At 41.2% G+C, this 13,886-nt stretch overlaps 1 protein-coding gene across 7 annotated transcripts in view; it reads right to left on the bottom strand.

Annotated features, from left to right (window-relative positions):
* CDC27 (cell division cycle 27) overlaps positions 1–13,886 on the bottom strand; it is a 36,114-nt gene extending 22,228 nt beyond the window's left edge. For all 7 annotated transcript variants that reach the window (XM_076356540.1, XM_076356539.1, XM_076356538.1 and 4 more), the window contains exons 1-6: positions 13,773–13,886; positions 7,495–7,570; positions 4,010–4,157; positions 1,773–1,898; positions 693–790; positions 11–165 (exon numbers count right to left, since the gene is read on the bottom strand). In XM_076356540.1, the coding sequence (XP_076212655.1) occupies positions 11–165; positions 693–790; positions 1,773–1,898; positions 4,010–4,157; positions 7,495–7,570; positions 13,773–13,799 (630 nt within the window). In that variant the 5' untranslated portion in view covers positions 13,800–13,886. The remainder of the gene's footprint in view (positions 1–10; positions 166–692; positions 791–1,772; positions 1,899–4,009; positions 4,158–7,494; positions 7,571–13,772) is intronic.

Here is a 13,886-nt window from a genome sequence, read left to right on the forward strand (position 1 = left end):
CAAAACTCACAATCGTGTCTTGCGGTGTTTCCATAAGGACAGTCTCGGGCTGTCTATGGGATATGTTGTGATTAGATACCAATGTTGTGCAAGTGTTAGGCAGACAGCTGCTGAAGTTCTGTAAAGATGTTAATTTAAATGTTTGGTCAGGGTCTGGTTTTTCACCTGTAAGATTGGAAGGAGATTTAAGTACAGTTATTCCTGCGTCTATACGCTGAATATTCAGTCTGAAACAAGGAGGACAGGGGACAAAGTATTGTAGAAGGGGTGCGTTCTTATTTCATTGTTTTAAAACCCCTTACGCCAAATCAGAAGCATTCTTCCACTACAAAACCCCGGACAATCAGTTTTATTAAAAAATAGACTTGCTTTTTTAAGTTATTCTCAGAAGCATGGTTTGTAAGGGTCTACCAACTGCCGGTTGGAAAACATATGGTATTGTTAAATCCAAAAATGTGTAAATAGTGAAAATGGAAGAAAACAAGACAAAAGCTCTAAAGCTACTGGCAAAGTATTTTAAACGCATTATTGCTCACAAAACCACTCCCAAAGAATTCTGCTGGCATTTTCCTTACTAGTTCTGGACAAGGAGTAAAATAAACCTTGCCACATGACAATGGCAAATCAGAAAGCTTGACATAACCAGAAACGTAGAAAACATCTTCACTAGTAAAACAGTTCTGCAGACTTACCTATTTCACATAGCGATTCAAAAGGGGACCAGAGGAAAGGATTTAAACTAAGGCTCTTTTGGTAACATTCTGATCCTTTGGCAAGCCGGTCTGTCTTGCTGCAAAAAGAATGTAACAGTTTATAGGGAAACTTAAAAACAGCACTTTTGTTCAAGATAGCTTTCCAGAAGAGGAGTTGAAAAACAAAACCACGTTGAATGTCACAGCAACATTCCTCATTTTTCAAGCCACACAGTAATATTAAGTTCTTTTGAAGCTATTTGACATATTTAGACACAGATGAAAGTCACTTAGACACAGCCCTCAAAAAAAGTTACATAAGCACTAGTATAGCTTGAGAATTTTTTGTTTTAGAAAGATGCTGTTCTTTGCAACAGCTTTTTTCTTTTTTGCAAACAGCAGTCTGATAGCTAGCCTTCCAGCCATTTTAAATATCTATGGATAATATTTTTGCATATAAATTAGGGGCTAAACTGAACACCTAAGTATCTGGCTACAAAGACAGCTTCTGCTGAAATAAGTTTGTTTGAGAACAGGTATACTAGGAAAGAATCCAAGAACGCCACTATTCCTATTCAATCTGTTCACATTTACTGAAACCTTTCTTGTATCTAGGCAAAAGCAAAACACTTAATTTGTAAAGTTATTCTGACTGGCAGTCCTCAAAACTTTCATTTGAAGGTTACAGCTATACATCTGCAAAATAGATACAGAAAAATCAAAATAGCAACACTGAGAAACAGGCCTTGAGAGTTTCTCTTCAGGAAGAATACAGAACAAACCCAAAACGCATCAAGAAAAACCCCAAAATACTCTTGGATTGCATGCTTAACCTGGAAAAGAGGATTTTGTGGTTTCAGTCAGTCAGAAGCTCTGGGTGAAAGAAACCATTCGTGCATTCCCAAGTTAGATGGCTTCCACAACTATCTACCTGCACCTATCATACTCCGAAATTGTGCAGGCCATATAACCCAGAGACAGGTGTACCCTGCGGTGACTAAAAATATATTTGACTAAAATTGGGCTTGGTCAAATAAAAACCCCCAAGCTTTATTAGACAAAATAAAAAAGTAACATTACCAGTAGACATGTCCCAGCAAGGAGAGCGTAAAGCATGCAGAGTCACCAAACTCCATAACAATGTCATCATGGCTTTTCTGTTTATTCAACACTCCACCAGATAAGATCTGCTCTCCTTCTGCAAGCCTTTTTAAAAAACAAGAGGTTTAAAGGGGTTACAAGGCTCACAGTATTGGTAGTCCAGTGTTTTCACCCTGCTGCAAACAAAAACAGAAATCCACTGTCAGCGTTCACAAGTTTCAAACCACATACAAACTAGTTCCTGCAAATGAATTTTGAATAATTGATGGATTCCTCTAGCAACATGGAGGTATGCAGTATTCTGAAGCCAAACATCTCTACTGGGAGGGAGGAAAAACAAAACAAACCCAAAAACCCACGCCACTCCAAAACCAGAAACACATAATACAACATGACTTTTCCAGAAGTGACTAATCTTAGGTAGAATACTAAATGGAGGACGAGAAAGTCTTCTAGACACTTCATTTTTGAAGGTACTTTACCTAGTAACAAGCTAAGACAACGCTTAGTTTGGCTTTATTTCCCAACAAAGAAATACAAACTGTGAGGCTCCACGCACTCAGTTAAGATCCAGTATTGAGATATGGCACAGACTTTGGATTTTAATGCCTTGCTTTCTTGCAAGAGGGGCTCAAAAGGAGAGCAAAGGCTCAGTTTGCATCTAGTACACCTGCAGCAAGCAGTACCGCTCACAAGGCATGGGCCACTCACTATTAGGCTTGAACATGACTTTATACAACTTCTGGGGATGGGAGGCATTCTTCTGGCATTTGAGACCAAACCATCTCTTCTTGCCTCAACTTGAAGCTGTATTTGTAGGTAGATGCTTCTATCAGTATAGACCATTGCCACAAGAAAATAAGGTACATCTGTATAAGTGAGCTCATATAACTAACAGCAGTGACAGTTAAATTTAACAAATTCTAAAGAATATGTTTAAGAAATCCCATCTAGCTAACCAAAATCAGTACTATATGCACACACCAGACTTTGTAAAAGCAAGGGAGGTCAGCTTCAAGTGTATTCCACTGGGACCTTTCCAGGTAGAGCATTAACATGATTTTCCCTTTCAACGGAAGAGGCAAAGAAACCTGTATCCTAATAGCTCCAAGTGTCAGAAGAAACAAGAAGTCAAGACATCCTCGCTACTCTAAGATGTCAAAGGACTCGCCTACTAAAGAGAGTATCAAAGGCTAAGGAGCTTCCCCTGCTGCCTCTAGAGATGCCTGCATTTTGGTTACATGTTGTGAGCAGGATCACAAATCCTGCAAAACAATCGCATCATACTGCATGAAACTCCAAACATTACATTACCTAGTCTGAAGAAATTAAACTTTTTTTGGTCATTGGAAGAGGGTCACTCAAAAAAAAAATTCAAACCAAAAAAAAGCTACAACACATAACCACAAGCTGTTTTGTAGAGAGACTTTTAAGCTTCTATAAAGAACCCCCACAGTATTTAGAGTTTTTTTGAACGAAAATTTTTGCCTTTCTTGGTGCCTCATCCTCTCCATTCTGCACCTCAGCCAGACACTGTTTCCTACATTTGAGCTGAAAGGTCTACAGAGAAGTGAAATACCCTCAATTAACAAACTCTCAGGGCATTAGGGCCTGTAGCTTGAGCAATTTCATTATATGCTCTTGCCATTAGACTCCAGAAAACCAGCAAGATAACCTTGACAGGGACATAGTAGTGTCAAGGTTAATTGCGATGTTGAATGCAGCATTCTTGGATGTGGATTCAAGGTGGGTTTGTTGTGGGTTTTTAAAAACAGATTTCTGTCTGCCATCTTTTTCCTCACCCACCCATTAGCAGTAACTGCGTAAGTAGAGCAAGCTTACTGTTTGAGGGAAGCGGCCTATCCACTAAATTCATACTGGAAACACTTAATGAAATAAGCAAAGTATCAGAGAAACACAAAACCAAAACAAACACTTCCCAGAGTGGTCTCCTTGAGTCATCTCAGCAATCAATGTTTTCTCCCCCTACACAGCTTGACAACTCCTTTGTAAGTTATTCAATACCTTTTAGAGGTTTCTGCAACATGGGCTAATGTTTGCTAGGTCCATATCTGAAAGCAAAATGGATTGAACTTATAATAATCTTTAGAGCTGAAGGACCAATGAATTACTAGTTTATGCAATATGACAGCTTTCAAAGAGGAAAAAAAAAAATGCATTTGTAACCCTGGACAGAACATAAGGGATTTACTTACTTGCTGAGGTCAACACAACATTTTGCAAGCAGGTATTTACATTGTGGGGTAGTACAGCTGTGTCCCTTTAGAAGCCTGTATGCTTTATAGGCCTTTCCTGAGCGGTAGTAACACGTTGCCAGTAAAAACAGTGCTTCTTCTGAATGTACTAAAAAATATAAAAAAATAAAAAAGCCATCAGGTGCTTGTTTACCATTTTGATACAAAGAATTTGGGGGCAGGGAGTAAAAGCCAGCTAGGAACAAGACACAAGAAAACAAGTATTGATATTAGAGAAATTCATTACTGAATGAAGTGCATTTCTTTATTCGTCAGCATATAACAAACTTCCATATGCCATTTTCTTGTATAGTCAGACCAACTCTTAACATCTACTGTTGTAAGAGAACTTTGATCCTTCTGGCTACCCAATCTAAATAAGTGATTAGCCAGCTTGTTGTTAAAATAACAGCAAGTCAAGCAAAGCAGTCATTCCTAGCAGAACAGAGCTACTTTAACAACTCGTTGGCCACACCAAGACTTGGCTCAGAGTGTATCACACCCGCTAGTAACACTTTGCACTAGCTTAAGCAGTGCATAAACACTGGCACAACAATGGCTGTTAGGAAATACAAGAACTTTATGAAGGAAGATCTATTTTAGCCTAAGTAGCCTAATTAACAGTTTCAATCCTAATTTCAAGTGGTCTTTTCCTGTTTGCAATTTTACTTCTGTTATTTTTCTAAAGTATTTGATGCTATATCATCACATGACTTAGTAGAGCAGGTTTTCCAATTTTAATGACTATTAAAGTCAGTCAATTACCAGTCACTTCTACCCCAACATTAAGTCTTGTCCTTTTTGCTGCCTACACTCATTATTTCATTGGGAACATGGCTTAACATTACCATTCAGATGCTTTATTTATTTTATGTTAGGAGGCAGCGATAGGGACAAGCTCTCCTACAAATCCTCTTCTCAAGCTGAGTCCTCACAAGTTTCTTAATTCTGAATGAAGTAGTCAAACTTCAGGAAAAATCATCTCTATCTAAACAGAGAACAAGAGTAATCAAGACAGAAACATTTCTCTATGGCAGAAACAGGAAGTATTTAGATTTGGTGTCTGCTTCAACACTTCAACTGCAGAGATGAATTATGTACTGCACCGAGAATGTTCTATTCAAAGAGCTTGACTTGGCATCCAGATTTAAGACTGAGGTCAGACTTGCTGATTTTACTTGTGATTACAGCATAAAGGACAGAGAGCTAACCCCTGAAGTAACTTTAAAACCTTACGGTAAAGTTATCAGCTGAAACTTTACACGCCAGAGAACGTACTTCTGTGAGGTAACGGTGAGCATTACCATGCTGTGCTGTTAATTTGAGCGTTAAGCTATGATTGTGTGACATATCTGTACGACTTCATTTTAACTCTGTTTTCTGGGTTTTAAGCAAAAAGAGCAAGATATCCAGATACACTCACAGATTACGTACAGCCATGGTGTCTTACCCTATTCTTTGTACTTCCCCAAATGTTACGCTCAAATCACCCTTATGCAATGATGTATTTTAAATCGAAGAAAGGCTGTCTATAAAGGCAAGCAACTTAAATCTCTAAACAATCAAGAAACCCACATTACTTTATACTTTTCAGAACATACTACCATGCAAATGGAATTCAGCATTAAAAGAAACAATTCTGGTGTTTGTTCCTCTACCTACATGGAACTCTTCAGAAAAATCAATATAAGCATTGTACAAAAACCTCTTTGGGCAACCTGCTCAAATCCTTCGCTACACTGAAAACTGACTATTTTAAGTTTGTGTCATCACCCAGACAGTGACAGTGGAAACTGAAGACCCAAAGGGAGGACATTTTATTAGCTTTATCCAAAAACCACCAGATCTTTTTGAAAATTAAAGTTAAATCAATTCTTTTATCCACTAATTTAACACACTTGAGTTCTGGGAAACTACCAAGCCACAGACGTCCCCCACAAGGACAGTAATTGCAGGTGGACTTAAAAGAAGTTCTTCTCAGGGTAAAACCCCTACTGCCAATATGGAGTCACTGTATTCAAGTTCAGCAGCTTCTACTCTGCAGTATAACTACTTATTTTAACCAGAAGCCAGATGTTTTGTTAGCAGTTAATTGCTTGAACCAAGTGACAGCATGCATGCTGTTCTCTCTCAGCACTGCTGGTCACTGAAAAAAGCTGTTTGAAGTACTCTTGCAGAGGATTATTCTGCAAAGATAGCGTCAGTATCAAGTCATATATTTTTCTCTTGGCTGCTGCAAGAAGTGGATTCCCTTTGTTTCTACATCCTTGCCAATTACCTTCAATCTAGCATCTCCCTGCATCTCACAATGTGCTGTGTTGAGGAGAGATATGTCATCCCTAAAACACTATTTCCTTTATGCACACCTAGATTATAAGGTTCCATAATATTCTACACAACACTTTTCATTTAAGCACCAGATGGAAGACCCCAGATGTCATGGGTAACCTTGGCATGAGGAAGAAAAAGTCTTTATTTCTCAAAAATTAGGTTTGTGCTTCCATTGTTAAGAAGTGCATTGTGGGCATGTCAGGCAAAACATCGAAAGCAAAACATTTCATTACAAAACACGGAGCATGAAACAGGTTATACAGTTTAATTCACATGATAAGCTCAAGCTGTTTAGCATGAGAAATTACATTATGCTTATATTTTAGCTTAAGGGTTGGGTTGGTTTTTTTCATGTTAGTGATTAGGGGACAATACCTTTCAAAATAGAGAAGAACAGCTCAACACCAGTATCGAGGAGAAAGAAGTAGAACAAAAAGCTTATCTGAGGTCATGGAGGAAAGGTTAAGAAAAAAGAGGGACTAGAACACAAGAAGGTGGTCTTTGAAGGACCCAGGAAAAGTACAGATTTCTGTTACTGCTGCCTGCTCAGTATCCAAGACACCCTAGATCTGACAGCATTACAATGAAGTCACAATTAACAAGCATTCAACAGGAGGTACCTATTCCATATGTTCTGATTCTCATTGTCTCAATTTCACTATGCTTTTCTCTCATCATCACAAGATCATCTCTTTCAGCTAACACACCAAATATCTGAACAGCATTATTAGCAAAGACAGCTTTCAATATCGAGACAATTTGTAGCATTTGTGTACTGCATCTATCCTCAAGTGCCCTTGGAAGACATGCAATGCCTAAGGTTATTAAAAAAACTCTCTCCCATCTGACACGATAAAACAGATCACTGTAAACGTTGTACTTAAACACACAACTCTGAGTTTAATTGTTTTAAGGAGGTTTTACTGTAAAACATTGCTGCTGTTACATTATTTGATTTTCCAACCTAATCATGAGGCGTTCTTCCACTTTCCCCAAGCAGAAAGTTAAACTTCATTATCACAACAACAGGGGTAAAACAAAGCTGGACCAGAGGCTCAAAAATCCTAAATCAAAATTGAAAAAGAGCATCAACTTTATACTTGCAAAGTACATACCTTCTGCATATAATCTTTCTGCAAGGAACACTGCATCGCGGTAAGCATAGTGGTTAAGTGCTTGCCATATAGCAGCCTGCAAGACAAGAGAATAATCTAGATTTAGAGACAAGCTTTAAAAATGCAAAACTCATTAGCTCTTACTGTCAAAAGGCAAAGTTCAATTTTGTTTTATTGGAGTCATAAGAAGAATGGAGGAGGACAAACATGCAGGCCAAGTTTTAGTTGTTTCAACTATTAGTAAGGAGACTTAAAAAAACCTGACAACTTAGCACTGAAGTCATGAACCAGTCTAACAATGTTGCTCACTAGTCACCATACACAACCATCTATAAGCCTCAGCCAACACGCACTGAAATAACAGAGAGTACTTCCACTCGTTACTGAGTTTTAGCCTGGTGCATAACTGAGCATGAATTGTTGCAAACTACCACCAAACAATAACATGTTAAGTAAAGGTAAGAAACAAAAACCGCCCCGCAACTGGTTACTAGAATATTCCATTTTGCTCTTAGCTGTGCCCAAGGAGGGGCAGGGGAGGTGGGGAAAAGCTAGGGTGCCCAACTCAATTTAACGGCGTTACGCATAAACCCATTTAAACTATTTCCTCGTGAGACATGCCAAACCAAAACCCAACAGGACTAGAAATCACATCAGTGTCCAAGGCTGCCAATACAAGACTGCCGTTGATTAAGTATGTTAGGTATACAGCATTTTCCTTGAAGAGTTATCAGTGTTCCCTTAAGAACCAAGATAAACACAATCCACTGCTTTTTGTTGCGGTGTTTTGTTTGGGTCTTTGCTCATCAGCCACCTTTTTAGTGCCACTAATTATGATTGTGAGGTATCACACAAAAATGAATGCAATGCAAATGAGATGGACAAATTGATATATATACAGACATATATAAAGGCAAACTACTACTGCATTTTGCTTATATACCCATACTTGGTCAAAACCAGCTACCTACTTAATCTTACTACTGTTTTTTTTTTCCATGAACACCAAGCTCAAGAGTTTGAGACTGTCAATATTTGTGCAGACTCGAAAGATGGCAAAACTCCAGTGAAATGCAAATCAAACGTACATACAGGTGTACAAACTGTGTACACCATTAAAGTAGCTGTCATAATTACTTGCACTGCTGTAGCTGAACTACAAGCAAGAGCTGTCCAGCAAAAGAATAGGGCTGGGGTACGCAGGTTTCACAACAAACACTACTCAGCCAATTTTCTTCAGATCACATTAAAAGCCTTCCGTTATCTGTAAAAGAGGGGTGGGATGGGAAAAATAATTCTTTAAGATCTATTCAGCCTTTCCTCCCCACCTATTACAAGTGGTGGTGTGCACACTCATCAGGGTTTGCGTTCTGAGGTTAGCATCAGGACTGCAGTTCCTTCCCATCTGGCAGTCTTGCTCAAGTTCCAAAGCAGTTTCCCATAAGCAGCATACAGCCATTTTGCAGTACTTTTGTTATTGCCGATCCAAACAAGATCTGAACTTATGAACTCAAGGCGCTGTGGTCTAGTATTTCTCCAATATTCATCAGCAACTGAAGACAAACAGAATTAGCTTCTGATACTTATCAGACACTCCAAAAGAAAAAGAAATCTTCCAGAGCTAAAGAAATGGTGCCCTGTAATGCTATTCCCAGTAGGAAAGGCAAGCGCCAATTTAATCTAAAAAAAAAATTCAAACATCACATAGAATTACATGTACCATATGCTACTTCTTCCAACACAAACTTGACAAACTCAGGGTGTGAAAAATGCTCAAGTTCCCTTCACAGGAAGCCTACACAGTCTTCATGAACAGTACACACCAGAGTTTCCAATTACTATATAGAATATTATACACAAAATCTCTACAGAGATACTGTTTTCTTCAAGCAGTAGGTCCCAACAATATACTTAAAAAGTCAACAGGTACTTTTAAGCTCATGTGAAAGTATTTAAAAATGAATTCTCTTAGTTTGATTATTATAATACAAACATCTTATTATTTCTCCCTGGCTGTATTCCACACTTCAGATAACTTCAGCCACAGAGTCTGCCTGAAGAGATTACTCCCTTTTACCTTGAAAAGCTCCAAGGCTGTACATTGTTCTGTGCACCGCAGGCAGCATGGTACAAAAAGTACGAGACAGAAGGAGGGCGTTAAAATCTTTCAGACTATAGCGAAGTTAGAGCAGCCTAAGGTCTCCTTTTTCTCTTGCTCTCAGAAGCAGCTCTTCCTTTACCAAGTCACGAGTGACATTTAGATGAATCTACCCAAGTTGTGTTGTCTTCGGGTTAAAAATACTGTCTTTACAGGGATGTAACTCAGCATGCTTACAAAACAAAGGTATGGGGGGGTGGGGGTGATGAAGTCAATGTCATTTGACTTCTCAAACAGGAGCAAGTTGCCAGAAACAATCTTGCCAAAGGCTAAGAGGGGACACAAGTGATTTTTGGCTATCACACAGCCACATTATAAAAGTTACGCTACATATTGGCTCAAATAACAATCGTTGCTGAGCGGAGTCCCAGTGAAAGCAAGAAGTCAGCTGGTAGTATCCCTGTTGTGTAATAATTGTCATTTTGCAACACAAGAGGTGCAAGTTGGACTCATGCCTTCAACAGACAAACTCTGAAGACTGGGTCCTTGCACACACTCTCCTAAAAGAGCAGGAAGAGGAAAGGAAGGTGGCAGGGAATCAGCTGTACCTATGCAGTAACAATTTTCCACTAGAACAGATGTCTAAACTGCAACTGTGTCTCAAACTACCAAAAAAAAGAAGATTTCTTGTGCACCTTTTAGGAAGCATCTAAATGCACCTAAGCATTTAGGACAGGAACATCAATCTCTTTATAGAGTAGTAATTTAGTTTGTTGTAGCAGAAGTTCAATGCATCTACACAGCGTTAGTGGCACACGACAATTGATAAACCACACCAGAAGAGTTGTCTGAAGCAAAAAACTTTGGGGCCATTTATCCAGTAAAAACTATTTAATCCCAAAAGACTTCAGAGCAGGACAACACAGTACAACCACAAATACAATCCAAATGCCATCTTAGTTTCCTCCCTATGGTAGTTACCAAATTTTACATGGAACCTGTCAACAGAAAACCAAAGCAGCAGCTTCCTCAAGAATGTGCAAAGCAGTTGAGATACTTTGGTTGCAATGTCTGTTCTCAGGGCTACAAACATGGACAGGACGGAAGCTTGAAGTGTTTCAAAGTTTTATTTAAGCATGCTTGTAGACCAGATAAACCTCCAGGTCCTAGTCACTCATTTTAAGCATGCATTAATTTGCAAGTGCAAAGTGAACAGGGAATTACAAAACTACCATACCAGCCACAGCTCTGCGGCAAACCATCCTCAAGAGAGCAGAGCAAGGAAATAAAAGCAGATTCAGACAGGCCCATCTTCTACCCAGAAAATCCTGTGCATTGTCCAAGTGTCACTTCATCTCTAAGTCAGAGAGCTCTTAAAAGTTAGGTGTTATCTTCTGACAGTTATATAGCCTTGGAAATTATTTTCAAAGCTTTACAGCCTATTGACATGCTAAGCAGTTTCTATCATGATTTAAGACTTCGTCAGGGTGGGCAGAGGGGAGGAGAGTTTTCTGCAATAAGCTGCGCTGCATTTACTAGTTATGCAAACTCTGCCCATTAAATAAGCAGACACTGGAATTGCATGTTTTCAGCCATGACAGTAGCCTTGGAGTTCGAGCACCATTCCAGTGGGTCACAACAGATGATCACCTTGAACAGCTAAATTCCAAGGAAAGCGTTCATTTTGTTTCCGAGATGTTTTTCAGAAATATTTGGAAGGCATCCAGTCTGTTTCTCAGCACATGGGATACAAGGCTTTATGTTTGAGCTGAAGAGTTTTAAATTGACTACATCAGGAAGTACAGTAGAAGTCTGTTGTCTATGTAAACTCTGGCACTTTTGTTCATCTTAAGGGATTAAAAAAAGTTAGTAAAAACCTAACCAGTGAACAGGGTGCCTTTTGGGACATTAACTTCATGTAATTAAAACCTAACATTAATAAGGCAACATAAACCTAACATTAATAAGGCAACATACACACACAGATCCCGTTATTTATCTGTCATGCTTTGCATATCACGGCTGTAAAGATGACAGTTTTTTCCTGGAATGCTAAGCCCTGTAGACATCTGAAAGGCTGGGAGAGAACAGACAAATAGACAGGAAAAATCTCTGCAATGACAAAAATGAGAAGTAGTGTCAACTCTTCCAATCATATCATTAAAAAAATAATCAGAAAAACAGAGTTAAGTACGCAGACTCCAGCTAGAACAGGAATTCAGAAAGGCAATCGACTTCACCCAGATGCGTACTGCAAAATGGAGACCACTCGCCGGACACGTTACACTAGTGAGAAAACAAGCATGAGCTGGTTTGGAAAGGTCCTGTAGTCCAGCAGTCCAATCTCTACGCCACTGCTCACAGCCATGGCACAAAGAGGACTACAGCTACAACAGCAGATCCAGGCAGAACTCAAACGTTGGCCTCATTTTGGATGGTGCACCGGTGACTTCCTCGCCATCAAAAGCAACAATACGTCCAAGGCCAAAACAAATAACAAATCCTAAACTTACCAGTATTGCTGTAAGTAAGGAATAACAGCAATACGAACACCAGTAGAACCACCGATTAAGGAATTACTGGGCATTTGAAAGCAGACAGAATCTAAACAGATATATTCAGCATAGCAAAGCCCCATCAAAACATCCAAGCTGATAAGAGCTTGAGAATGGAGAATACCATTAGAGACGTCTTTACCTTTCGGAAAAATGAAAACAAGACCGTACATTTCTATCACGGAACTCTCAGAATAGCAAATATTTTCCACTTGGTTAGTCTAATTAACACAGTACCGGAAACATTAAATATTGTTTCCTGTCATTCACTCTGCAATGCATTCTTGCTTCCTTTTCTGTTGTAATCCCATGTTTTCCTAGAATACCCAACTGGTGCAAAACACCAGTCCAGCTCCAAGGGTAACAGCAACGGTGTAAGTACGACCACTGCAGAAGAGGGACCAGGTGGCTGAAAGCGTTTCCAGCACCGCATTGACCCTTGCCCTCAGAGTGGATGAACAGAACAGCGGCATCAAGGACGCAAACCCCTGGTCCACAAGAGTGCAATCACTGTCACCATCTTGCACAGGCAGCGTCAAGTCAGCAGGGCGGTCTTCCACAGGAGAAGTCTTTCTTCCCCTCCCACCTTTTCATTAAAAGGAGAGAGGAGAGCCAAAAGCAAGAATTCTCACTACGTTCATTACAGGACACAGTCATGTACTACCAAGACACTTACAGTGAGAGGTTCCTAGCGTAACTAGAAAAAACCCCCACCCTGTTAAAAAGATAAAAATCAAAAAAAGAACAGGAACATGAATAAGAACACTGATTAATTAAGATTACAGAATAGTTAGAGCAACGGGCATACAGGAAAAGTGGGAAGAAGAAGGAACTCTTAATTCCGTGAATCATGCCTTTTGGATGGGAAGACTGAGAACAAGAGCAGGAAGCCCATCAGGGTAGCTGCAGTGAGACTATAAAATATGGTAGAAAACCGAAATTTACATTATTTTCTCTCCTGTCCTGGTCTCCCATCAATCTGAAGGTTCTAACTCCTTAGGAAGAAGGGATGTCCTTCATTTGCACAACAGGTACAGAGCCGAGCACGCTGTCAGCATTTTAAAATGAAATAGCAGTAAATGCAGAAAGGTAAGTGAGATGGAGAGAGAGGTATCAACAGGTCTCCCAGGAGATCTACGGGGGGAGCCGAAAGGGCCTTTTCTGGAAGCCGACTCAGCGGCGGTGCCGCCGGAGACCGACACCTCCTGCGGGGAGGCCGGCTGCCCCCGGGCGGGGGCCCGAAAGGGGCAGAAAGGGCGAGGGCAGCTCGTCCCGGAGGGGCAGGGGATGAGGCGCACGAAGGAGTGCGGAAGCCCAGCAGCCCCACGGGCTCCCAGCCGGGAGGGCGGAGGAGCCCGGGCTGGCGGCGGAGAGCGGCCGGAGCGCCCTGCGGGCCGGGCCCGCTTCCACCGGCGGAGGGGGTGCCCGGGGCCCGCAGCCCCTCCGGGAGCGGCCCGAGCGGAGCAGGGCCCCCCGCCACAGGAGAGGGCCCGGCGGCGGGGAGGCCTGCCCCGGGGAGCGGGCGACGCGGCGGGTCCGGCTCCCCCCGCCAGGCCAGGCCAGGCCGGGCCTTGGGGCCTGAGCGCGGCGGCGAGCCCGAGCCCGTGCCGCCCAGGGGTCGGTACCTGGACGGGTTCCTGCAGCACCGTCATCCTGCTCTCCCCGGCCTCCGCCTCGCCGAGTCCGGAGCGGGGCGGCCCCGGCCCCGCCTCAGTGCGCGTCCCGGCGGCGGCGCGGCC

This window comes from Aptenodytes patagonicus, chromosome 20 (assembly GCF_965638725.1).
Source record: "Aptenodytes patagonicus chromosome 20, bAptPat1.pri.cur, whole genome shotgun sequence".
Taxonomy (NCBI): Eukaryota; Metazoa; Chordata; class Aves; order Sphenisciformes; family Spheniscidae; genus Aptenodytes; species Aptenodytes patagonicus.